General features: G+C 42.9%; 2 protein-coding genes across 2 annotated transcripts; one reads left to right on the forward strand and one right to left on the reverse strand.

The window, feature by feature from the left end:
• Nucleotides 1-409: 409 nt before the first annotated feature.
• hadhab (hydroxyacyl-CoA dehydrogenase trifunctional multienzyme complex subunit alpha b) lies at nt 410-8,825 on the reverse strand. Its single transcript, XM_080538925.1, has 20 exons — nt 8,738-8,825; nt 7,725-7,766; nt 7,538-7,608; nt 7,289-7,422; nt 6,493-6,631; nt 5,993-6,112; nt 4,458-4,560; nt 4,242-4,364; nt 4,013-4,131; nt 3,809-3,865; nt 3,604-3,713; nt 3,267-3,401; nt 2,967-3,138; nt 2,690-2,776; nt 2,454-2,594; nt 2,222-2,290; nt 1,882-2,077; nt 1,641-1,755; nt 1,309-1,454; nt 410-1,041 (listed from the first exon to the last, which is right to left on the reverse strand). Exons 1-20 carry the CDS (start codon nt 8,802-8,804, stop codon nt 896-898), a joined length of 2,292 nt encoding a protein of 763 aa, XP_080395051.1. The 5' UTR covers nt 8,805-8,825; the 3' UTR covers nt 410-895.
• Nucleotides 8,826-12,637: 3,812 nt separating this feature from the next.
• On the forward strand, nt 12,638-25,295 carry rps6ka5 (ribosomal protein S6 kinase, polypeptide 5; the record flags this gene model as incomplete). The annotated part of the gene is made up of 15 exons (XM_080522466.1): nt 12,638-12,809; nt 13,389-13,504; nt 13,761-13,862; nt 14,281-14,364; nt 14,581-14,684; nt 14,893-15,037; nt 15,192-15,353; nt 16,892-17,017; nt 17,367-17,500; nt 18,129-18,222; nt 19,394-19,564; nt 22,125-22,316; nt 24,232-24,391; nt 24,574-24,740; nt 24,984-25,295. Exons 1-15 carry the CDS (start codon nt 12,653-12,655, stop codon nt 25,293-25,295), a joined length of 2,226 nt encoding a protein of 741 aa, XP_080378592.1. The 5' UTR covers nt 12,638-12,652.
• Nucleotides 25,296-27,334: the final 2,039 nt, after the last annotated feature.

Here is a 27,334-nt window from a genome sequence, read left to right on the forward strand (position 1 = left end):
TCAGAAAGGAAATCACTGTCGGTCACCTTTTCACACCATCGCCACGCATATGCCATTCCCCGTCTCCAAAATATGTCCACTTAATGTTGAACACGTTATCTTCCTCCTCCCCATCAATCGGCATGCACCAGCAACTACATGATACAAAGGATGCTGCTGCTGCGAGATGCGCCACCGCGAGAAAACAACGCGGTCATCCAACCCGACCCAACCCATATTTTTATGTCCACTCCCCAAAGTGGGCTACACACCCTGCACTGCCGCAGACAATGGAAATAAGACATGTGACTTACACAGCGAATTGCATTAAAACAAAAATAATCAGAGCGCTCCCTTCTTTTGGGAATTTAGTTATTATAACCAAGTATCCCATTGAGTCAAAATACAAAGATTAGACATGAGCAGTTGATAGGATGTCATTATTACTTTTTTTATTTACTGGCTCAAATATCATACATCACTGCCCAAACCATGGAATAAAGACTAAAGTCATTTTTGTAAAAAAAAAAATGTTTAAATTAACCTCATTAGTGAACATTCAATAACAATGACTATGAACAAGTGCAATGTAGAAGGACAATGTAGTAGTCTAATTATTTCAGTCTTTACAGTACTTTACATTTCTGTGAACCAATTTCTATTGCCCTCTGGGACTACCCAGGGTCTCAGATTATATTATCAAAAAGATAATCATCATAAATGATATTTAATGTACAAAAACCACAGCAACCAAAAACATGATGTTGTAAAGTCAGGGATTCTGGTATCTCTGATGAAACCAATATTTTGATTTGTAAAAACACAACCCTCTTCCTAATTTCTATTGATATTAGGCACATTCTAGTGGCAACCTGCACAACTTCTATTGAGTGGTAGTGGCACATAGTGTTGGAAGTCACTTGTGAAATTTCATGCTTGAGTCTTTTGCATGGTCCAGTAGCAGTTGGCATGGAGTGAACTGGTTGCCATAAACCGCTTCATATCGCTTCATCTTCTCCACTAGTTTATCAGCACCGAATGAATCCACAAACCGGAAAGGACCTGAACACAGAGGGTTAAACATTGTTTGTGAAATCTTCACATGACACATCACATGATAGACAGATCAGCACTGAGACATATCAGCACTGACTTCCAATACATTAGGACAACAGTGCATCAATGGGAAATGGTCACTACTGTACTTCTTCAGGAAGAGTAGATGCCTCCTTTGCTCAACAACAAAAGCCTTTGCCTAAAACAGTTCAACAGAAACATAGCTGGAGCTGTTTATGGTCATGTGATCATTGGTAACTAGTGAACACTCGCCTCCAAGGCATGGGGGGAATCCCAATCCGAACACAGCTCCTATGTCTCCCTCCACAGGGTTGTTCAGAATGCCCTCTTGAAGGCACAGCACTGCCTCGTTGACAAACCGCGATACCAACCGATACTGAACATCTGAGTCTGAGGACCTAAAAGGAGGATGAAAGAGTGAATGATAGTGAGGTGGATATTAATGTTTAAGGCCTAGCATCTGAAAACCAAGACCTCATTCATAATGTAAAAAAACAGTGATTCCATGATCAGATTCTGCAAATTCAATATGTATCTACTGTAGTAGTTGGGGGGCCAGAAAATATATGCACAGTGGTACTTACACTGCAGGGTTTGGTTTCATTTTGAATTTCTCAAGGATTTCCTCAAGGTCAGGGTTGACATCTTTGGATTTGAGTCCTGGCGTATAGACATAGCAACCCTTTCCTGATTTGCGGCCTGTAAATAAAAGAGAAAACAACCCTTTTACACAAAACCAATGATGATAATCCTAGTTCTCTTTGAGGCACTCAAAACATTTCTTGAATTGTTACTCTCTGAAGGTCCTACTACAAGATGCTTTACCCTTGAATCCCATGTCTACCATAGTCTTCAGTACTTCAACATTTCCTCCACCGAAACGGGAGCCAAAGGCTTTGCCCAGGTCCTCAGCCACGTGGGCAGCGACGTCGATGCCTACTTCGTCAGCCAGCGTAGCAGCACCCACAGGGAACCCAAAGCCTGTGGTGAGGGCATCCAGCTTCTTAGGGTCAACCCCTTCCTGAGAAAATACACAAGCACAGAGTATGCAAATGTATGAATGTATTCTCCCCACATCATAAAACATGAAAAAAGATGATAAAGAGTGAAGTGAGATCAAATTCTCCAAAGTGCATTCACTACTGCAATAAAAAATAATACAAACCTGTAGTACACGTACTGCTTCAGCCAACATAGGAGCCAAACATCTGGTGGTATAGAATCCAGGTCCATCCTTCAAACACCACAACAAACATTTGTTATTATCATAGAACAGATATGATATCAAACATTTAAAAACGAGCCCCAAAAAAAAGCCAAATGCCTGGCTACATGAGAAGGGAAGGAAAAACAGGATGTTGAGTAGAGTGTAATATAGAATACGAGTAGAAACTCACCCCCACGACGATGATGACCTTTCCTTGCTTCAAGCCCACAGCCACAGCAGCGGCAGTGGTGTCCTTGGAGGTTTTATCAGTGGTTATGATCTCCAGCAGCTGCATCTTGTCCACTGGAGAGAAGTAGTGCATTCCAACGACCTATGACCATGGTAAACACACAATAGTTAGACCGTTTTATTTTGCAGACAGAGGGATTCTAAGATGGTGGACCCATTGGGCTCTTTAGAACTGACCTTTTCTGGCCGCTTGCTGGCAGCAGCAATGTCTTTGATGGGCAGAGCTGATGTGTTTGTGGCGAAAATACAGTGAGGGGAAATCACCTATGAACATAAACCCAAAAGCTAATTTAGAACAACTATATATACTAGTGCGTTCAAAATACTACTTAAAAGCTGGGTTTTTTACATATACATACATACATTACATTCATTCTTATTTGTTGTCCAGACTATTGACACATGTACCACCTCAACACTGAAACATGTACATATACAGCACATCTTTACTTACAGCTTCCACCTCCCTAATGACTTTATGCTTGATATTGATGTCTTCAAACACAGCTTCAATAACCATGTCAACCTTTTCAAAGCCACTGTAATCCAACTGCCCTGTGAGGCCGGACAAAGTGCTGTCTCTTTCAAATGATGTGATGTTCTTCCTTTTGGTTTTGTCATTCAACCTGGTGATAAGAGTAAGGGCAGATTAAAAATTATGCATTGAGCTTCTTTGCCAGCTCCACACCATTCCCATCCCACCAACATTGCCATTTAAAAGACAATAGACAATAATTCCACTTCTGAGACCTACCCTTTGTAAACCTGCTGCTGGCCCCTACCCAGACCCTCCACAGTGGTGTCCTTCAGGATGGTATGGACACCCTTGTCCACCGTCACCTGGGCAATGCCTGCTCCCATCAGACCTGCCCCCAAGATGGCCAGTGTCCTGATGGATTACAGAGGGATGAGGTATCAATCATTTGTAGCAAACCATAAGAATCTACCTGAAAAATTAGGACCTCTTAGGGATGCATCTGGACAGTGTCTGAATGTATATGCAGTACGTTTGTAACAGTGCATTGTACATCATTTAAAACCTGAATATATTTTAAAAATAGCAGAACTTGTGGGGATCAGTGAGCACTTACTTCACCGGCTTTGCTGGCACCCCAAATCGGTTTTTCTTGCATGCAACTTGACCATGGTAGAGACCAATCAATGCATTCGATTCAGGAGTCATGGCTAACTGGCCAAAATTCTGTAATTTGTATGACAGCAAAGAACACAAAGTCTTGAAAGCAATATTCTATTCAGAAGTATGCTATTTATTTATGATCACATGTTTCCTCTCACCTGAGCTTCTGCCAAATACCCAGAATCTGGGCCCTGTTCCACTCCAGCCTTCACACACTGAGAGAGAATATCACAAAATGTTCAGAGGGTGTTTAAAATGTAATCAACTGGGTAATACTATTATTCTAGGGGTAATAAGTTCCATTTTGTCATCATCATCATCATGTTGATTGAATGGATAAGTACCAACAGCCATATTCTTACATCGATAATTTTCAACGGAGCAGGGTACAGTCCCTTGCTCTGCTTCATGACTTTGTTATGGACAGTTTTGTAGATCTGCTGCCGCACAAACTCAATGCTCATGACGTAGTCTTGAATTTCTGTTGAATAAAATACAGTTTGAACGTTTGATCGGAATACAGTAGTTGTTCTTGACATAACCGTTTCTGTGCAGACCTCAATCACAGATGTTCAACCTACACACACTCACTCTGCGTCATGCCTTTCTCTTTGCTGAGGGAAATCTTCTTGTTGACGATTCCTCTGGCACACTCAACTGCAACTTCCTCAAGGTATTCAATTGTTCTCTCCTCTGGGCTCTTCAATCCAGGCCCTGAAATATTATATATAATTATAATGTATAAATAAATTACTGATATTTCAACAGTATGCTCCAGTACCACATTTTAGCAACAAAATACTATACCAAGTGGGTCGACTAGTTGGTGGACGAGACCCATCTTCTTGGCTTTATCTGCCCGGATGTTTCTCCCTGTTAGCATCATGTCAAAGGCAGCAGGAATACCAACCTAAAGAGAAAAGATGTAATAAACCAAGAATATGAGAGTAGTAAACAAAACAAATGATAAGCAAGCCATAGACCATGTAGCATAAGCAAGTACCGTATTTTCCGGACTATAAGTCGCACCCGAGTATAAGTCGCAGCAGGCCAAAAATGGGCCATGAAGAGGAAAAAACCACATATAAGTCGCACTGGACTATAAGTCGCATGGTTCAAGGGAACGGGCTTGGCGGAATCAGCGGGGAAAGAAGACCCTGTTGAGCTTGACTCTAGTCTGGCACTGTGAAGAGACATGAGAGGATTTGTAAGCCCAGGAAGGACATAATTCACGTTGAAACTTCTTCTGAAAGGTTAAGGAATACTTGTATTATCGAGTGTAAAGTCCGCTAGCTAGCGCGGGGCTAACAACATGGCGTCGCGGAGGAAAAATGAAACTTTGAACAGCCTCTAAAAGGTAATAAATGACTTTAATATCGTTTCTAACGTCCATAACATTGTGTATAAGGTCCATAACATCATGTTTAATGTCCACATTGTCGTGTTTAATGTCCACATTGTCGAGTATAATGGCTATTCTATCGCGTATGAAGCGCTACCGGAAGTAGCAAAATGCTACTCGCGGGTACAACATTGCAACGTTAAACAGCCTCTGGAAGGAATAAATGACTTTAATATCGTTTCTAACGTCCATAACATTGTGTATAAGGTCCATAACATCATGTTTAATGTCCAAATTGTCGTGTTTAATGTCCACATTGTCGAGTATAATGGCTATTCTATCGCGTATGAAGCGCTACCGGAAGTAGCAAAATGCTACTCGCGGGTACAACATTGCAACGTTAAACAGCCTCTGGAAGGAATAAATGACTTTAATATCGTTTCTAACGTCCATAACATTGTGTATAAGGTCCATAACATCATGTTTAATGTCCACATTGTCGTGTTTAATGTCCACATTGTCGAGTATAATGGCTATTCTATCGCGTATGAAGCGCTACCGGAAGTAGCAAAATGCTACTCGCGGGTACAACATTGCAACGTTAAACAGCCTCTGGAAGGAATAAATGACTTTAATATCGTTTCTAACGTCCATAACATTGTGTATAAGGTCCATAACATCATGTTTAATGTCCACATTGTCGTGTTTAATGTCCACATTGTCAAGTATAATGGCTATTCTATCGTGTATGAGGCGCTAGCGGATTTACTCCTTGGTTCATGTCAGTCAGAGATTACCGTATGTCAGTTCATGTCAGTCAGAGATTATGAATTATTGATATATAAGTCGCACCTGACTATAAGTCGCAGGACCAGCCAAAGTATGAAAAAAACCGCGACTTATAGTCCGGAAAATACGGTATAATGAATTACTGTATTGCACATTCAGGTGAAACTATTCTAAAACTGACTGATATCTTTTATATAATTGTCAAACTGACCATTTTAGGGAGTCTCTGTGTTCCACCAGCTCCAGGCAGAAGCCCAAGCATCACCTCTGGGGTACCAAGGACAGTCTTTTTGCTCTTTGTAGCAATTCTGTACTGGCAGGCAATGGCGAACTAAAACAGAAAACGTTAAGAACGAAGCATTTAGAATGGTAAATCTAAAATCGACTGCACTTATATAGCGCCATATTCCAAAGCGCTTTACAATGGCCTCTCATTCACCCATTCACACACACACCAATGGCGACAAGCTACCATGCAAGGCGCCGGCCCGCTCATTGGGAGCAATATGGGTTCAGTGTCTTGGCCAAGGACTCTTCGACAGGTGGACAGGAGGAGCCAGGGATCAAACCACCGACCTTGCGATCATTACACGCCGGCTCTACCTCCTGAGCTACAGCCGCCCCACAACAGAGCTCAATAGATAGCACGGTCAAATCAAATCATATAAACATTATACTGTGTAACATTATCTTAATTCAAGTCAAGATCACCTCTAAGCCTCCTCCCAAGCATGAGCCGTTGATGGCAGCAACAATGGGCTTCGGAGATTTCTCAATCATCTCAAACATCTTCTGTCCCTCCTGAGAAAGTTTGGTCACCTCCTCAGAGCTTTTACATGCCTGGATCATGCTGCAATAGATGGGAGTATTTGAAAATGATTAAGTATGTGACAGCAGCTGGTGAAAGCAGGAACAAGTTGACAACCGATCAAATGTTCAGACTTTTATTCTGAAAAATGTAAATAAATGTCAGCTTTGTTGAAAAACAATGACACACTTGCTAGTCAACTAACACAGCTTGTTTTGTGAGCCTGCTAACAATGTAAAGTAGTGTTTTAGTTTTTTTTAAAGTAATTTTTTCTGAGTGGGGTAGTCCCACTCATATTATTCATTTTTATTGATAGATAAAGTGGAGAATTAGACAGGAAGGATGGGTGAGAGAGAGAGAGGAGGGATGACATGCAGGATATGTCCCCGGACGGATTCAAACCGGGGACCCTGCGGTTACATGGTCGACGCTTAACCCGCTACACCACCTAAGCGCCCCACAATGTAAAGTAGTGTTATAGTTAACTAGGTAGTAGTGGGGATTACTCACCGAATCCATTGCATTGCAATATTTTGGCTTGAGTAGCGAGTGCGTCATTGATTTGATCAAACGTTTTACCAGCTGCCAACACATATAGGTTACCACAACTTATGAATACTATATCATAACCAAAACATGAATGCCCTAGGCTACTACAGAACATTCTGATATGTAAAGTGCATATGAGGTATGACTGACTTTATGTCTGCTCCTGCGATGAAGCAGCCAGGCTTGGAGGAGATAAGGACAGCACTCTGAACAGCATTGTTGGCCATGACTTCATTAATAACTTCTACCATCTCATTTTGCATTTGGACTGACAGAGTGTTGACCTGAAAGCACATGGATAAACATTAAATACATAAATATAAACCATGTGTAGCCTACTGAACATCCACAAATGTCTTAGCAAACACATACATCTTGACATATCAAGTGGATTAGTACCTTAGAATTTGGGTCATTAATCCGAATAACTGCCACATCTTCTTTGACTTCATAGTTAACATGGGTTCGGGCTAAGCATGGAGAGAGGAATATGATACATATTAGAGGCTAAACATAAGATATCATGGGAGAGAAATATTAATTTCATAATATATACTTTATCACTACAATTTAATATAAAACGTACCATGCATGGTAGACGCCAATGAGAATGTGCGACATGACACACCTACAAGAAAAGGAAATGACATTATTTCATTGACCAATCCTAGAGTAAATGAATGAATGAATGGTCTTTATTGTCATTAATACAGTACAGGTACCATACAACGAAATTTAGGAGGGGGGGGCTCCCCTGGTGCTAGGTAAAAAATACTAAAAACAAGAAGGGAAAGGAGCTGGTTTACATAAATAAAGGCTATATACACTATCCACTATACTATACTATACAAATAAAACACTGTGCTGTACTCTATGCTATGCTATATAAATGTAGGTCAAATTAAAGAATGTGCATGACAGTTTATATTATAAGAATGTCTTTCTCTGTAGGCTAGGTTGAGTGAAATATCGCTGAGTTGCTTCGACAGATATAACTCACTGACTCAGATAATAACTCACTGACTGGACGGCGATGACAGGTGTATGGGGGGAGATGTCTGACCTCAACCCACTGGACCCGTGTGACCCCTCACCTAGATTTAGCTTTCACCTCACTTGACTCAGTCAGCCACCACACAGGGGGCGGGTGTCCAAAAAAACTAAGGACAACCAAATAACCTATGTAGCTGCACACTTAGCAATTTGACCTGACAATAGCAAAACCTGAAACTGTTCACACGAGATGATGTTAGCAGGCTATTCTGTGGAAACTGCTCCAACTACTAGGTAGCTACGTGAGTTAGCTTTAGCTAGCTATACGAGCTATTTCCCCATGAAGAGTAGCTACACGATTTGACTCGAGGGTCAAACTATCATAATATAACAAATGCATAACACAATGTTACAACATTTTTAAAGCAAGTGTGCACCGACTGTCAAAGCAGGAATATCGGTTATATGAGCTGGCGTACGTTAGCTGTCACACCAGCTAACCAACCATTGTATTATACAGCAGTTTCCATACCAATATTGACCTATACCATCGCAAAACGTTGGCTTAAGCTTTAAGCAACTATGGCGAATACATCATGTGTCTACCTGTGTTGAAGGTATATCTCCTCGATGCTATTCTGGAGAGCACACCCAGGGCACGGACACCAGCCATCTTGGGTAGGTCAAGCACAACAGTTCACCAACCGGAAGAGCCTGTAGCCACATGTAGCTAGTAGCCTAAGTGTACATGATCACATGGCTGTAGATTTTAATCATTCAGTTTAGTACTGTTAGGTGTGATTTTGAGGATTATCTGAGCCCCTTTCAATATAATTGGGGGATAATGCCGAATATCTTCACTCCAGCAGCTGTACCTCTATTGAGAAGTAATGATGCTGAATGTGTGATATGAGGAGTCACACAGTCACATTACATTTTCCAATGGCACATTTTGCATTACACACTTATTTGTTTCCACTGCAGCATTCCTCCACAGGATGGCACCCTAGAGTCAATATCTCTCTTTCTCACCCAGGCAGTAGACACATACATCCAAGCGGGCCCTATGTGGAGCTAGGGTAAGGGCTGGACATTAGGGTTAGAACTAGGAAGGGCAGGGTTTAGGGCTAGTTTCTAGGGTTAGTGTAGTTAGTTAGGGTTACAGTAGATGAGGATTAGGGACAGAGATGGAACGTTTACAGACTGTACGCCTGTACTGAATCTTTCTTCGCAGGAGGATCAGAGCACCAAAGAAAACATATTTTTTTAATGATAAGAATCTGTGAGTCGCACCAGTTAGGAGGAAACTGGGGTGATAGATTACATAACCTGCCTCGGCGTGTTGCTCTAGCTTCTGCGACCCCATGTCAGCAGCCTAATTTTCAGCTGTCAGATATCCGACCAATAGGGAGGGCCCGTTGGGAGGAGTCTACTTTGAAGGAGGGCCCATCTGTTAGCGACAGCAAATTGGACCAATGAAATGTAAGATGTTCCATAGCAACCCCAATCACCACTCGAGAGGGGCTTGGTTGTGAGGGTAGCGCCTAGTATGCTTGTCTTGTGGACACATTTTTGTCTTGCCTGGTTCGGAAGATTATTTTTTCTTGTTTTGACAGTTTATCCATTCAACAGTCAGTGCAAGTCTATGGTGCAAACCGATAATCGTGACTGTAATATTGCAATCCAACAGGAGGTTGCTGGCTTGCTAGCTAACGTTAGCTAGCTAGCCAGATATCTTTTTGAGCACATTTGGAATACGATGCCGTCTTCGATGGAGGGATCTTCCAGAGAAGGTGACCTGTTTACTGTGAAACATGAGCTGAAAAATGGTAAGTTAGCTATATGCTATATTTGAGATGTAGTAGTAGTAACTAAACATCAATTGCCTTCATTCGTTTAGCTAGGTACTCATTTCAGTCGAAAATGAAGGCGACGATTGAACTACAGACATGCTGAGAAAATAGCAATGTAATGATCACTCTGACTCTGCCGATTGGGTTTAGCTACAAATCACCATGATCATGTAGTCTGTAGTTACTGTGTACTTACTACCAGTGGAGCTACAGAGAAGTCCAAAAAAGGCATGGATCGAAGAGTCAATTATGCAACTGCTAGCTAGCTAGCTCCCTCTCTAATGATCTACCGTCATCTGCCTGACAACACACTGTCTGCATGCTTTCACTAGCTACTCGTATAGATATTAGGCTACTTTATCTGGCCAGCCGAATATATTGCTAGATAAGCGATGTCTATGAATAATCAGCTAGAATTCCCCTTGCTAGAATACCCCTTGCTTGAAGCGTGCAATAATGTGCAATAACACTATGTGCAATATGACAACCCTAGGGTACATAAGGTTCAGAGATAGGAAATGTTAGGATAGGTATAGCATAGCATAGAGTACAGCACAGTGTTTTATTTGTATAGTATAGTATAGTGGATAGTGTACATAGCCTTTATTTATGTAAACCAGCTCTTTTCCCTTCTTGTTTTTAGTTTTTTTCCTAGCACCAGGGGAGCCCCCCCTCCCAAATTTCGTTGTATGGTACCTGTACTATATCAATGACAATAAAGACCATTCATTTATTCATTCAAGCACCCATAGGTTAGTTTGCTAGAAAGACCAGTTGCAGACGACACTGTCACACCGGTTACCACATAGCCAGCAGCAGCATGCGTACTCACTAGTGCCAGGTGTGCAAGCTTATTGGTAAGACCATGGCAATTCGCTCTGTAGGTTTATCACCTGTCATTGTAGTTTTCATTAGTTGATTATTATATTTTAAGAAATCTTTAGTCATTAAGGATGCTGCACTGTAACCACCTACTGTAGTGCTTTTCACGTTGGTTGTGTTTGTGATGGTAACACTGACATATGAATAATGTGGTCTCATCAAGTGTTTGGGTGTTACTGCAAACAGCCCACTGTCACCAAAATGCATCCACCCTACCCTTATTAACTACAATAACATGCTTTCTAAAACAGTGAAGATTGGAGAAAGCTTCAGATTTGCTGTCTGAAAATGTTATGGTTTCTATTTGTTCTGCTTTAGAAACAACTGTCACTGGGTATTTATTTTGTAGCAATGCTTTGTTTCCTTGTATCATGTTGTTTTGTCATTAGTATGTCTACTAGGCTTGTTAGAGTACATGTATGAGAATAGTTAGCCTATTGTTAGTATTAGATAATATGCATTTTCTCCTCTAGCCAATAATTGACTGGATATTGACCGTGCCTTGATGAACATCAAGTCATTTGTTAGGCTAGTATGTAGGCCTAAATGGAGGACCTCCTTAAAGTTAAACACAAGACTATGAGAACAATGATGGATGTCTGACTCCATAGGATACAAGTGTTTGTTTAAATGACTGCTTTAGCTATTGTACTTTCAAGACATGAAATGGAGGCCACTTCACTGGGAGAAAAACCTTGAAGAGTTCATAACAATTGTAACAAGGATGTCATGTCCCAGCTGTAATGACTTGATGAACCTCCTCCAAGCAGAGACACCCTCCAGCCATGAGGCAGGGGGTTAGCTGAATACCCCAGTCAAGTCTATTAATAAACACTGAAATTAAACTGGGGCATTGGAGTGGTTGTCAAGGGTGTTATGTAACCAGCACCTCTTTGCTAACTCAAATTTGTCCGATAGCTTGAGCTTTGCCATGCATTGCTTCAACAACCTTGTAATCCAGTCAATGTCATCTTCAAGAGATGTATCTGATAGCCTACTTTTAGCCGTTTCTCTTTTTATCTTTTGTTTGCAATGAGAGAGGTGGCGGCAGGAAAGATTAAATCAGCCCTTGTAGCTGAGAGCTGTCAATTTCCGGAATGTGAGACAGACAGAAAGAATGTGTTCACTACTATGGACACACATAAAGAGAAGTATGCTCCATTGCTCCGGCCACTGTGTTAGAAGAACATAGATGTGAACATCAACATGGCAAGATTCATTATAGCCTAGAACATTATAGCCACTAATACAGTGACCCGTTTCCTTTAGTAAGGGTCACATGAAAACATTGGTTATTTGATACATTTAGGGCAGTTTTCTGTTTTGTTTTGTTGGCAAGGCAAATTAAGTCTAGCCTACTCCCAGCTCAGACTAAAAAGCGTATTCAACAGAGAGTCCGTGCTTTCCTCACATACCATTCTTTGCCTATTTGCTATGTTTGCCCCAATGCATGTCTGTTACATAATATGATGTGTTATATGCCTTAATGTGATGTGTAGGCCTATGATCTTTGCATGTGTGGAAGGTTATCATCTGCTCTTATCTTTCCTAAGCCAATCTGACTGGCCACGTAGAGAGAGTGGGCATTGAGAACTTTGAGCTACTGAAGGTGCTGGGTACAGGAGGTGAGTGATGTTGCTAATATTTAAGCCAAATCTTGGAAGTTGTCATAGCCTAGATGTGAAGCCTTAAAGTGCTATGGTATACCCCCCCTCTTTTGTCAGCCTATGGAAAAGTGTTCCTGGTGCGTAAGGTGAGCGGGCATGATGCAGGAAAATTGTACGCCATGAAGGTGCTGAAGAAGGCCACCATAGTGCAGAAGGCAAAGACTGCAGAGCACACACGCACAGAGCGGCAAGTCCTGGAGCACATCCGCCAGTCGCCCTTCCTCGTTACTCTCCACTACGCCTTCCAGACAGACACCAAGCTGCACCTCATCCTCGGTCTGGCTCTCTTCCTCTTAAATATATATATGTTTATTTCTTTATTTTGTATTATTCTTTTAATGAAATTAGCAAAATTCTATTACAATTAGAACCTAACTGATACTGGATTTTTTTTGCGTCCAATACCTTTTTGGGGGGGGCAAAATTCACTGTTAACCGATATATTATAGATTTATGTATTCTACAGAATTCGTTTTTAGCACAGTTTACATAAGAAAACCATGGCAAAAAGATGGCAGTAAACAGGTTTATTCATTTCTGTAAAAGGCCAATATCAGCAGATAAAATCGGTGCTCTGATATATCTGTTGGGCTCTAGTTTTAGGCTTCAATAGTGGTTTTACTCTAAGTACAGTACATTTAGGGCCGGTTTCACAGACAAGGCTTAAGCCTAATCCTAGACTAAAAAACATCTTCAATGGAGATTTTACATTGAAAGTGTGATTTAGTCCAGGACTAGGCTTAAGCCTTGTCTCTGAAACCGGCCCATAGTCTACTAAAATACTTTTTCAGCAGCAAAGTAACTGTTGATCTAGTTAGGTTACTAGGTTTGCTCATACGGGTGTTGTTATTACAGATTATGTGAATGGTGGGGAGCTCTTCACACACCTGGTGCAGAGGGTCCGGTTCAAGGAGCAGGAGGTAGCCCTGTACAGTGGGGAGATAGTGTTGGCACTGGAACACTTACACCAGGTACTTTTCCCATTCCACATAGTAACAAGGATTTATGCCTTCAAACATTTGAGATCTTTATTACTGAAATGTTGTTCATGTGGATCTGCATCCATAGATATAGCTTATATATATAAATATATAGCTTACCACTCTGCAGTAATTTAAATTATTCATAGTCATGTGTATGTCTCAAGTACTGCTTTGATAATTGATTTTGTAATATTCTATGTATTTCAGTTTATTCACAAGTCCCTTTATATTCATTGTCATACAGCTTGGCATAGTCTATCGAGACCTGAAGCTGGAGAATATTCTGCTTGACTCAAACGGTCACATTGTACTCACAGATTTTGGCCTCAGTAAAGAGTTTGATGAGGTATGTTTGAGAAACAATGTCATATCAAGTTTTTTTATTTGCATAAGTTTGCATAAATACTTGTTCAGTCCAAACCTTGACAAACATTTTCTTCTCTCCTGAACTTAATGGATGAGTGTTTATTTATTGGGCAGGGACCACCCAGAATCTGCATGTGTATGTTACTCTATGTTCAAGAGGTTCTGTTCAATCTCTAAGCCACTTGAGAATATGCTACACAGTGCACATGTATGTACGTATGTATAATCATGCTGAGATATGCTCTGTGGCTTGATGGGTTCTAAACGTGTGTGTGTGTGTGTGTGTGTGTGTGTGTGTGTGTGTGTGTGTGCGTGTGCTTGTGTGTGTGTGTGCGTGTGTGTGTGTGTGTGTGTGTGTGGGGGTGGGTGGTTGGGTGCACGTTTCTTGGTTTGTTCAGGTGGAGAGGGCCTATTCTATTTGTGGCACCATTGAGTACATGGCCCCAGAGATTGTGGAGGGAGGAGTGTCGGGGCATGACAAGGTAATTTACAATACTCTCAGGGCTCTTGCCATTGTTTTTCCTCAAAATGAACAGAAGGTGCACTGCACAGGTTACCTCTGGTTACCCCTAATGAATGAGTGTAGTCATCTGCAGAGAGGTATGCTGCACAACTAGGAGAGGTGCCTTAGGTTTATGTGTATATGTAAAAAGACTGTGGGTGTATAACAAGGCCTTTCATGGGCCTGTGTGTTTCAGGCAGTGGACTGGTGGAGTCTTGGTGTGCTCATGTATGAGCTTATGACTGGTGGCTCGCCCTTCACCGTCGATGGAGATGAGAACTCCCACACAGACATTGCCAAGTAAGGATTCTCCAAGATCTCCAGACCAGTTTAGGCTCGTCCTATTTTTCCAAAAGATTCAGAACTTTTTATTTTCAGACCAAATGTATATGAGCAATATGATACACATCCAAAAATGACCAGTGGACATAACAATGATCTAATCCTAAACATCCCTGGAATTAATTAATATGAATCTCTCTCTTGATTGTCAACCCTGACCACCTAGGAGGATCTCAAAGAAGGACCCTCCTTTCCCCAAAGACATGGGGCCCCTAGCCAAAGACCTTATCCAGCGTCTCCTAATCAAAGACCCAAAGAAGAGATTGGGCTCCTGTGGAGCAGAGCACATTAAGAAACACCCTTTCTACCAGGTGAGAGACATCTCCTCTCTTACTCTTGTCAAATTGTTTAGAAGTTCCAACATCCTCCATCTTCGTAGGGTCCTTTGACTTTCTTGTACCAGTTGATGAATTTGCTTGAAGGGGAAATGGAGCTGACTAAATTGTTTCTTTTAATCTCCTTTAGAAAATTAACTGGGAGGATTTGGCAGCAGAGAAAGTCCCTGCCCCGTTCAAGCCAGTAATTCGGGACGAGTTGGATGTCAGCAACTTTGCGGAGGAGTTCACAGAGATGGACCCTACCTACTCTCCTGCAGCACTGCCTCAGAACTGTGACCGCATCTTCCAGGTAGGGGGAAGCGGTGTAACAATGCCTTTTACTACGGGTACAAGTACTTTACCTTACAGACTGGGAAATTGTTATCATGTGACATCTTTAGGTTATCAAACAGGGCCATGCATTCTGTTATGCCAGTCTGTCATTTTGGTTTCTTTACAAATGTAAATGTTTAATTTTTAAAGTCTTTAATCCAGGAATGGATCATAGACAAAAACATTTTTTTTGATTTAATACTTATTACAGTCACAGTTCATTCAGTTTAACTTAGAAAACTCTTCTGTTTACATTTGGCACAAACTATTTTATCGTGCTGGATGGAGTCAGAGATTGCATACTCGTGGTCTCTGCTTATCTACATAGCAGCACTCCTTGGTTATTGAAATCATTAAGTGAGGTTTTGAAAACCCTCAATAGGTTGATTTAAGTCAATATGAGCCTGTCTGTGTACATTGGTATTCAAATTGACTAAAGGGGGTTTCACTCAAAGGTTGTAATTATTGCCATATGCAGCTTTGATGGAGGTAACAGATGTGAATGACTATTTTTGATGTAGCTTTGAACTATAATGTGGCCCAGGACTTGATGCCAGCTGATGGCTGTCTGGTGTATTGCGTGAAATTTCAGCTGTGATTGCCTTCTGGATCCTCCAGCCTGGCAGATCAATAGATCCATTAACATGCTTCTCTCGTGGAATAAAAGGTTACAGTCTGAGAGAATCACCATGTCTGCCTCAATTACACTTAAACCCTTGATTGCCAACTTCATCTTGGCTTCTTTTTTTTCCCATGCCTGCCTTTCACATACACTGGAATTTGTAGTCTTTATCATTTGCAAGCCTAGCAATTGCCGAGATGGCGACAGCAATCCTTTTTAACTATATGTGTTCACCCCCGATGTCTCACAAAGCAAAATTAAATTGCATTAGAGTCCCGAGATGTAATTTCACAGCAGAGCAATCAAATATTGAAGCCTGGCAATTTAGGGCTTCTCCTGCATTCACCCATCCATCCATCCATCCATCCATCCTTCCGTCCATCCATGGCTCTTACTCGGTGTGCCACCCAGCTGTGTGTGTGTGTGTCTGAGTGAAAGGGGAGGGATGCAGAGGGAGGGAGGGATGGAGAGAGAGAGAGAGAGAGAGATGAATACCATCTCAAAGCCCTGGGCTTTCCACAGCTGGGGCCAAGCAGGCAACCCACCACAGTCCTAACAATGAACACAGATGGACAACCAATGTCACGTACTGTATTAGGCTATCCAGAATTGACATGCCATCATTACCCGACTGAAACATTCCAGGAAAGAAACTGCCGTCGCCTGACTTTCGACCAGAATTCAGAGAGATAAAGTAACTTGATTGATATCAAATTTCAAATTTCGGTGATGATGCATCCTACAGCCAAAAGTCTGTTTGTCAGAGATAGCGGCCAAGCTAATAGTCAAGTTGAGCTATGGGTCTCTCCAATACCATTGCCTGTCTGTGTGTAGTCTCTGTCCTTCTGCTTCTATATGTAAGCCCATGTCTGTTCCTCTGTGTTTGTGGCCAGGGATACTCCTTCATGTCTCCGTCCATCCTGTTTAAGAGGAACGCGGTGATGGATGACACGCTCCAGCTGTGTGGAGCCTCTGAGAGGCCGGGCTCAGCAGCAGTGGCCCGCAGCGCCATGATGAAGGTAAGATAGATAGATAGATGGGCTTGGATCCCTCTCCGCAAACGCACTTAGGCTAATAGCCGCGGTCGCTAAGAGGAGCTTGTTTTCTTCTATTTACCGCTCCATTTTCTTTGTGTCGTCTGTTTTCATGACTCAGTTCCTCTGATGTTTTGTGGCTGTGTCATTTCCTGCCTCCTGTGTGCATTGTGCTCTCTTTTTCCCAAAGTAGTTTAGCTCTTATGCACAATCACATTGACCGTACTTTCAGTTCTCTCGTCAACACCATTAATATCTTTTGCTTCGTTTCATTCCTGTTGCATTGGCTGAAGTATCTATGAACAGAGAATGATACAAAATGGTGATTTTGCAGGACTCCCCCTTCTATATGAATTATGAAATGGACCTGAAGGACAATGCTCTGGGAGAGGGCAGCTTCTCCATCTGCAGACAGTGCACTCACAAGAAGACGAGGCAGCAGTACGCAGTCAAGATTGTCAGCAAGAGGTACCTATGCCAACCCAACCTGACACACTAGTGTGTGTTTGGGTGTAAGGTGACACTTAAACACTAGTGTTTGGGTGTAAGGTGTATGATGTCAGGCAAGCGAGCACCTCCTCTAGGTCTATTTGTACGATAGCTCACCGCAGCTCACTCATCACTGCAGTAGGCCGATGAGTTGGGCTGTGGTAACTTACAACATGTCTTGACTGCAGGGGAGTGAAGTGTGATGACACTTCCTGACAAGAGCAGACGTTACTGTGTAGACTCTTCTTGACAGTGCCATGCCAAGTGGCTGAGTGGAGCAGTGTAGATGTTACAGCTAGGACACTGTTAGGACCAGGCCTTGGCTGATGCTACAGCTAGGACACTGTTAGGACCAGGCCTTGGCTGATGCTACAGCTAGGACACTGTTAGGACCAGGCCTTAGCTGATGTTACAGCTAAGACACTGTATGAGGATGACACTCGGACAGGACCACATGTTACAACATACCACATTGTGATTCTGTGATCACACCCCGTCAAACGTGACATTTATTTTTGCCATAACTATAGTTTAGTGAATGCAGTTTTGAAGTGCTGTGTATTGACCTGCGTTCATCTGTTTTTCCTCCCGCCCATGCCTCCTTTAGGATGGAGGCACAGTCCCAGAAAGAGATTGCAGCTCTGAAACTCTGCGACGGCCACCCCAACATCGTCAAGTTACATGAGATTTACCACGACCAGGTAGATACAGTAGATACAAGGCAAGACATTGTGCTGGAGTTTGGGACCTGATGAGGAGTTCTAGCTGCTGACTGTAGTTCTCTGGGGAGTCTGTGGAAAACGCAGCCGCATTAAGTCACAGAATTGGAACGGGACAGATTAATGTGGAAGCCGAGGGATTTATCTCCCTATTTATATATTTGTCCTATAAACATTTCAGTGCAGTCTGCATATTTCATGTAGTATCTATATCCATACAGCAACAGCTGCTGTATCTGACAGTTTTATGTGTATATACACTAGAAACCTAGGTCATACACTATAGGGACTATAAGCTTGTGTGCGCCTCAGAGTGTTTGCGTGCGTGCATGAGTGTGGTTGCGCGGATGGCAGACATTGCTACAGGTTCATTAGCCCAGGCCCTTGAGGCCGAGCGAGAAGCACCACTTCAGTGCTGATGAGCTCAGTGGGGTTATTACTGTACCTCATTGGCCTGTGACCCAGATCAAAGCCCTGCCGCCGTGCCTCTCCTTGCCCCAGTCCTGCCTTTGTTCCATAGCCATACTGCTAATGAGAAACCCTAGCCCCGCTGCCCCGCTGCCAACACAGGCACATTATTCTGTTCCCACTTTATTAGCGAGGCCACTTTCACTTCACTCGTTCTATTACGGTTTGATCTCTCAATCACGGCAAGAGGAATATTTTTTGGCAATATTTTTGATACAATACGGATATATGGATTTAGTGTTTTCACTGTGTTCTCCCCCTTTTTGGAATTTGCTCCAACAGTTTGAGCTGTTCTGTAACCTCACTGTTACCTGAGCATGACGCATCATATTTAGGTTCCAACTGTCCATTTGACTGCAATATTTACTGAGCTACAAAAGATACAGGAATATTAACATATGTATAGGAACTATTATTAGTTGGGAAACATGAATTAGTATTTACTGAGAAATGAATCTTTGAATGTGGATTGCACAGCAATGTATACAGTAGCAGGGTATATTGTTGTGTCTCTGTATTTCCTCATACTTCAACATTTTGTAATGAAACCAATCAAAGCCAAAACAACATGTGATGCAACAGAGCTATTGGAGGGCGCTCGCCCATCCAGATAAGGTAATGGCATGGGGCAATGTGGAATATGTTGTGTGTGTGTGTGTGTGTGTGTGTGTGTGTGTGTGTGTAGCTGCACACGTACCTGGTGCTGGAGCTGCTGCGGGGAGGAGAGCTGCTGGAGAGGATCCGGAGGAAGCAGCACTTTAGTGAGACGGAGGCCAGTCGCATCATGCGCAGACTGGTCTCAGCCGTCAGCCACATGCATGACGTGGGGGTGGTGCACAGGGACCTCAAACCAGAGGTACTGAACCCTACACACACAGCGCACAGGGGGCACTGGGTCAACTCAACCTGATACTCTCCTGATTGTCCTTCATATACAGTTGAAGTCAGAAGTTCACATACACCTCAGCCAAATACATTTAAACTCAGTTTTTCCACAATTCCTGACATTTAATCCTAGTAAACATTCCCTGTCTTAGGTCAGTTCAGGATCACTAATTTATGTTAAGAATGTGATAGGTGACAATAATAGTAGAGAGAATGATTTATTTCAGCTTTTATTTCTTTCATCACATTCCCAGTAGGACAGAAGTTTACATACACTTAGTTAATATTTGGTAGCATTGCAGTTCAATTGTTTAACTTGGGTCAAATGTTTCGGGGTAGCCTTCCGCAAGCTTCCCACAATAAGTTGTTTTGGCCCATTCCTCCTGACAGAACTGATATAACTGAGTCAGGTTTGTAGGCCTCCTTGCTCGCACACTCTTTTTCCAGTTCTGCCCACAAATCTTCTATAGGATTGAGGTCAGGACTTTGTAATGGCCACTCCAATACCTTGACTTTGTTGTCTTTAAGGCATTTTGTCACAACTTTGGAAGTATGCTTGGGGTCATTGTCCATTTAGAGGCCCATTTGCGACCAAGTTGTAGCTTCCTGGCCCCTTTTTCCTCCAAACATAACGATGGTCAATATGGCAGTTACAGTACATTTTTGTTTCATCAGACCAGAGGACATTTCTCCAAAAAGTAAGTCTGGCTTTTTCATGGCGGCTTTGCAGCAGTGGCTTCTTCCTTGCTGAGGGGCTTTTCAGGTTATGTCGATATAGGATTTGTTTTACTGTGGATATAGATACTTTTGTACCTGTTTCCTGAGTTCTTGGCTGATTTCTTTCGGTTTTCCCATGATGTCAAAGAGGCACTGAGTTTGAAGGTATGCCTTAAAATCAGTGGCGGGCGGTGCATTTCACACCTAGGCCTTCAGTGATGTCCGACACATTCCTACCTGAATTATTCTACCTCTTAATACCATCGTTATGACGCCATGGCTCTAGAAACTAGACAGAAACACAGTATAACCGGGCGTTGCATCACCTTAACATAGTCAGACAAGTACAACAGAGTTATATTAATATTTCCGAAGCATTTTTTATCAATAAATCCGCATTTACAATGAAGAGTGTTAAACTAACATATTTAAGATCGCTACATTACCCACGTCTGTCGTCTCGTCCACCATAATAGCGACAAAGGGTGCCTTTTTAATCTCCATTTTGATCTCTTCTCCCATCACTTCAGCAATAGCAAAAATCAGGTCGTTTTGTATTTTGCCTGACGTCCCAGTAAACACTTTGTTTGTGGACAGGTGGTAATGTAAATCTGGCTTTCATCGTGTCCCCTAAATGAAAGTTATTGTTTACCCAAAAACAGGACACAATCGATCAGTATTATCGATCAGTCAACGAAAGGGTGACACTTGTTCGTTGAGCTGTAAATCCACTCGCGTGTCCCCAAAGGTGTTCAAAAATCCCACATCTACCGGCATAGTTACGCATCTCAATAGTGAATATCAATAGTGCGTATCAATAGTGCGTATCCAATCAAAAGACGTGCTGGGTGCTGACATCATTGAGCCTTACAGCAGGCGCCGTTGTTGCTATTGCTCACCAACTCGAAATCTACGTAGCTTTCCACTAGGAACGCCACAGGTTTTCTCGATCAACGTTAAGTTACAGGTCGTATCCGCGGCACGTTTTATTGTGCAGGCGGGCAGATTTGGGAGCCCCCTGGCAACACATTTTGATTGGATAAAAGCTCTAACATAAAGGCCAGCCCTCCAAATCTCAATCGGAGACTGGAAGCAGCGCAACCAAGAGGAAAGCTATGAAATGAAGAGAATAGACTATGGGGAATCATTCATACATATTTGTGGAAAAAATATATTAAAATAAAATGTATATTCTGATGATGTTTAGGCCAGCAGAGAAGGCCTTGCTGGCCCTGACGGCACACCACTGCTTAAAATACATCCACAGGTACACCTCCAATTGACTCAAATGATGTCAATCAGACTATCAGAAGTTTCTATAACCGTGACATCATTTTCTGGAATTTTCCAAGCTGTTTAAAGGCTGAGTCAACTTAGTGTATGTAAACTTCTGACCCACTGGAATTGTGATCTAGTGAATTAATTTCACATAAATTAAGTGAAATAATCTGTCTGTAAACAATTATTGGAAACATTTCTTGTGTCATGCACAAAGCAGATGTCCTAACCGACTAGCCAACACTATAGTTTGTAAACATGAAATCTGTGAAGTGATTAAAAGAATGTTTTAATGACCTAAGTGTATGTAAACTTCCAACTTCAACTGTATGACTTGGTAAATGAAAAAGATTTGTAAGCCCCTTAGAATAAACATTATATAATATAATGTTGTATACGTTGTATATAATTATATATATTATAATATATATTATATATATTCTCATCTTTCCTATGATTAGGCCAAAATGCCGCTTAGAGAGGACAATGATACACAGAGAAACATTCTGAAGCGTGTCTTATTCCTCCCCTTCCAGAACCTGCTGTTCACAGATGAGAGTGAGAACTCTGAGATAAAGATCATAGACTTTGGCTTCGCTCGGCTCAAGCCACCTGACAACCAGCTGCTGAAGACGCCCTGCTTCACACTGCAGTACGCCGCGCCAGAGATCCTCAAATACGACGGCTACGACGAGTCATGTGACCTGTGGAGCCTGGGGGTCATCCTGGTGAGAAGGCGTGTGCGTGTGTGTGTGTGTGTGTGTATATATGTGTTAAGGACAGCGAGGAAGAGGATGTTGTTGAAATTAACCCTTTGGCACTGCTGTGTTGAAGCTGAAAAGATTTGATTGGCTGGACTGGACTGTGTGTGTTTCTAATCGTGAGGTCTTTCATGAGTGTAGACCGATGGTGGCGTATAGCTTAGTAGCCTCCTGGGATTTAGGCTACTGATTGGAACTTTTGCAAAGAACAGCCAGTGTTGCTGACAAGGACACATTCTATATATATACTATTCTATATATATACTATTCTATATATATACTATTATATATAAGTGTACCGTACCCTGTGTGGACAGTACCCATTACGCATGAATGATGTTGGCTGGTTGAATGCATTTTTATTAATTCATAAATAGAAATAAAACTAATTGGCTCATCAGCACATTTTAGTGCTTTAATGTGTGTGTGTGTGTGTGTGTGTGTGTGTGTGTGTGTGTGTGTGTGTGTGTGTGTGTGTGTGTGTGTGTGTGTGTGTGTGTGTGTGTGTGTGTGCATGTGTGTGCGTGTGTGTGTGTTGTGTCTTCTCTTATCCGGTTTGGTGTGATACCCATCTCTACCTTATTCAGTACAGCAGGCTGTGGTGTCCTGTAGTGCGCTGACACAGTTTTATATTCTCCACAAAAAACTAAGAGCAACCAGAGCTACACTCCAGAGCTTGTTAAGGTCGCGGCCATGTGAGGCTTTGCTTCCCGCCAGCGGAAATGTTAGGCTAATTCAATGGCCCTCTGCAGAGAGGGGGAATTAAGCGGATAGGTTGAGAGAGGGAGGGAGAAAGGAAGAAAGCATTAGTGGAGGGAGAGGGAGAATATAGAGAGGGAGAGAGTGCTAGGAGAGAAAGTGAGGGAGGGAAACGGATAATATGAGAGAGCGATTTCTCCGCTTGGCCTCTCATGCGTGCCGAGCTCCAGCCCTCTGTCAACCTCTCTGTGGCGTCGCCCCCTGGGGGGGAAGGGGAGTAGTGCGCACTGTGTGACGCGCTGATCTGATGGCTCCTGACAGGCTCTGTGCAGAGTGCCCTGGAAGCATAGTGAACCAAAGGATAGGAGAGAGAAGACACACAAACACACACACACACACACACACACACACACACACACACACACGCTACAGAGAAGGAGAGAGAGAGAAAGAACAGGGTAGTACTAGCAGAGTGTTCACTGCCAAAAGGGCTGCCCTCTCTCTCTCTCTCTCTCTCTCTCTCTCTCTCTCTCTCTCTCTCTCTCTCTCTCTCTCTCTCTCTCTCTCTCTCTCTCTCTCTCTCTCTCTCTCTCTCTCTCTCTTTCTCTCTCTCTCTCCTGTGTGTCTAATAAGAGATTAGAGGGCAGATGTAATCAGGCCAAGGTGAGAGTGCTTTATATTCAGTAGAGCTCAGCACACAAAGACAGGCTATGTATTTATAACATGCATACACACAGCTTGATGTCACCATATATCATGTATGATACACCAGCTTTATTTAAGGTATTATTATTATCATTATTATTATTATTATTATTATTGTTATTATTATTATTACTACTACTATTATTATTATTGGGGTGTAACCTCTTGGCTGCCGCACAGTCCATCTCAGTCGTCCTCACATCTGGTCCTGGAGAACCGCAATGGGTCCAGGTTTTTGGTCATCAACCTGACCTTCAGATCCTTGATGTAGCTGGATCAGGTGTGTCCCTGCTGAGCTGGAGCCAAAGCCTGTATTACTGCAGCTCTCTGGACCAGGAGTGAGGATGACCTCGTCTAGCCTCTCAAAGGGCTTAAGCGCAGTTGTGTATTATGGTTGTGTGGCTGTCTGTCTGTCTGTCTCATATTATTATTAGGTCTCTGACTGTCTGTCTGTCTGTTTGTCTGTGTGTGTTTGTAGTACACCATGCTGTCCGGCCAGGTGCCCTTCCAGTGTCATGGGAAGAGTCTGACCCACACCAGCGCAGAGGAGATCATGAAGAAGATCAAACAGGGAGACTTTTCCTTCGAAGGAGAGGCCTGGAGGAATGTCTCCCAGCAGGCTAAGGACCTCATACAAGGTGATGAGGATGATGATGAGGATGATGAGGATGATGAGGATGATGATAGAGACGAGTCCAGTTAATGGGACATAACTGTATAATGTTTGCTAGAAAGTTACAGTTGCAGCTTGCTTTGTTGTAAACTCAGCGTGGGTAAAAAAACATTGTGTGTGCGTGTGCGTGTGCGTGTCGTCCCACAGAGCTCCTGACAGTGGACCCAGACAAGAGGATCAAGATGTGCGGCCTCCGCTATAACGCCTGGCTGCAGGACGACAGCCAGCTCTCCTCCAACCCCCTCATGACCCCCGACATCCTGGGCTCCTCCACCACTGTCTCCGTCCACACCTATGTCAAAGCCACCTTCAACGTCAGTGTTCAATTAAATTCAAAACACGTTCATTCACCCCACAAGAGGCAATTCTGTTGGCAGGAGTGCAGCTACATAAAAACAACATCTAACTATTAACGTAGTGTATAGGGGGCAAGCGGCATGTCTACTCACATGCTCAGTTCCAAAGGGATGGTCAGGGGTACAAAGAAATCATATATAATCTATCTATAATCAATATAGTTGTTGTGTGCATTTCATTTGTATATTGCTTGTCTCTAGGCGTTCAACAAGTGTAAGCGGGAGGGCTTCCGGCTGCAGACGGTGGACAAGGCGCCGTTGGCCAAGAGGAGGAAGATGAAGAAGACGAGCACCAGCACGGAGACTCGCAGCAGCTCCAGTGAGAGCACCCAGTCTTCCTCCTCCTCCTCCCAGTCCCAGGACAAAGCTCCCACCACTCCCGAGGTGGCCCCCCAGCCCCCCAGCAGCATCACCCCTGACAGCACACCCGGCGTCAGCACACCCCTCCCCCTGGGTCAGGACACGGAGCACCCCCAGCGCCCCCTGCCTCCGGCCTTCCACTTCTCAGAGTGATAGAGAGGCAGGGAGAAGGATGGATGGACCGACCCCAGACAGATAGACAGCATGGAGACCCCTCTCTCTCCCTCTCTCTCTCTCTCTCTCTCCCCGAATGACTCTCTCCCTTTGGCAGCTCTCAGCCGTTCACCCCGTCACATGCATGGACAAGCGCACTCCTCCAAACCAAGCATGCAGCACGAGCAGCAATCCACTTCTCAGTCGGCTAGCAATAGACACACACACACACACACACACACACACACACACACAAATACACACACAGCATCTATCAGAGACGTGGCCAGACATCTGGCCAGACATGACGTCTGACGTCTGGCCAGACGTGGCCAGAGGAGGTCTCCTGTCACTCACCAACAACAACAACAACAACAACAACAACAACCACAACCACAGCTCTCTGTTTCATTCAGTCAATGTTGTTTTGTATTATTCTGTATTATTCTGAAAGGGAAGAATCCATATGTTTACACTGTGGAATTCTCCATTTGTTTCAATGGTGAAAACATACAGTAACCTCTGTATTGCAGCTTAACATGGAGCACCTCTTCTTTTTCCGAGAGGGTTTCAACAAAACGTAACATACTTGTATACGAACATACAGACTGAAAATATTTATGATAAGATAAATTGTTTTTATATTAACTTATTTGTGGTTCAGGCTGCTCGCCTATGAACGATCCATATGAGTCTTTCAGAAAGTGTTGTTTCAGAAATGTTCAGCCCTTGACCTATTGAACTGTAGTGTCTGTATTGGCTTATTGCAGAGTGTTACATAGGCAGTTCAGTGTCATTATGATTCATATACCTCACCTTTCATTATTGGCTCAGATATTTCAAATGTCTTCTTCTGTTATCATAAGATCGAATATTAACCTGATCTCTCTCAGCATTATAGGTATGCAGATGCATAAGTATGTGTTCAACCAAATAATGTCATCATTGTACAATGAAGATATTTTGCCGGAGGGCAAGGGAGTCATTAGCAGAGAAAAGCTATGTTTAGCCCTGTAGCAGGACTGTTGTGGTAGTAGCCTCTCACATGACCGGTCTAAAACAGGCCGCTCTAAAACATGAGAAGTAGGTCAATCTGGATTACAAGCAGAATAATCTTAGAACCCAGAATCTCATCTCTCTATGGAGAGTCTGATTTGGTGAGAATGTAAAAAGAAGCGGTGGAATTCTCGTGTATTAGTGTGATGAGCCTATTTGGAGGTTTGTGCCAGGGTGAGACAGATGGTTGGATGCCAGGGTCACCAAGGGTTCCAGACAGGGATTTGCACTGTAGTAGGACCACATCATGGCCACATGTCCCTGAAGTGCCCGAAGTGATGTGCTGACTATCCTGATTTTGGATTCACCTTTGACAGAGACGAAGGAGTCGTAGTGCTATGCCAAACATCTTTGCCTATTTGAGGATGAGAGGCTGTCACTTGGACTCACTAGTCTATGTTTTTTTTTTATGGGCTACCGCAAACATAGGAAACATCAAACCATTTGCTTTCATTCCCCCCTGAGAGCAGTGACTGAGTCTTTACAAGGCATGACATGACTCGGTGGTTTGAGCTCACGTGGTACGCAGTTCCCATGCAGTAAACCGGTGTGATTTGTGAACTGAAATGTCAACCTCTACTTTCAAATGTTCTTTGGTGATTTTTAGAGAGAGAGCCGTGTGTATAACTTGATTTTGTGTATTTACATCTGTTTTGAAAGTGTTCAGAATCAAGAACACTTTTGGGTAGCTGCATCTCATCGTCATGAGGTGTTTCCTCTTTATGCAAGTATGCAAAAATAGAACTTTCTTCTTGTAACAATTTATGTCTGTCTCTCTTGGTGAGGGTACAGTGTGTCTAGTATCTGTCTCTACAGTATCTAGGGGAGACTGTCAACAGCAGTAGTAATCGGGAAGTATGTCTGCATGTACATGGACTTATAGTGCAGAGCGTCACACCAACTTAACACATTTAGCATGCTAAAACTATGCATATATATGTCCTCTTGCCCTATCATTTCATGCAGGCCATGCCAACAAGGTC

This window comes from Nansenia antarctica (assembly GCF_963989245.1).
Source record: "Nansenia antarctica genome assembly, chromosome: 1".
Taxonomy (NCBI): domain Eukaryota; kingdom Metazoa; phylum Chordata; class Actinopteri; order Argentiniformes; family Microstomatidae; genus Nansenia; species Nansenia antarctica.

What these genes read in the sequence shown, in the direction of transcription:
- hadhab (XM_080538925.1), bottom strand. Translation starts at nt 8,804, where the DNA reads ATGGCTGGTGTCCGTGCCCTGGGTGTGCTCTCCAGAATAGCATCGAGG. An exon ending in ATCGCAGGAGCAGACATAAA is followed by an intron (nt 6,632 to 7,288) that starts GTCAGTCATACC and finishes CATCTATTGCAG; the next exon opens with CATGATCCAGGCATGTAAAA. An exon ending in AAGCAGTACGTGTACTACAG is followed by an intron (nt 2,078 to 2,221) that starts GTTTGTATTATT and finishes GTATTTTCTCAG; the next exon opens with GAAGGGGTTGACCCTAAGAA.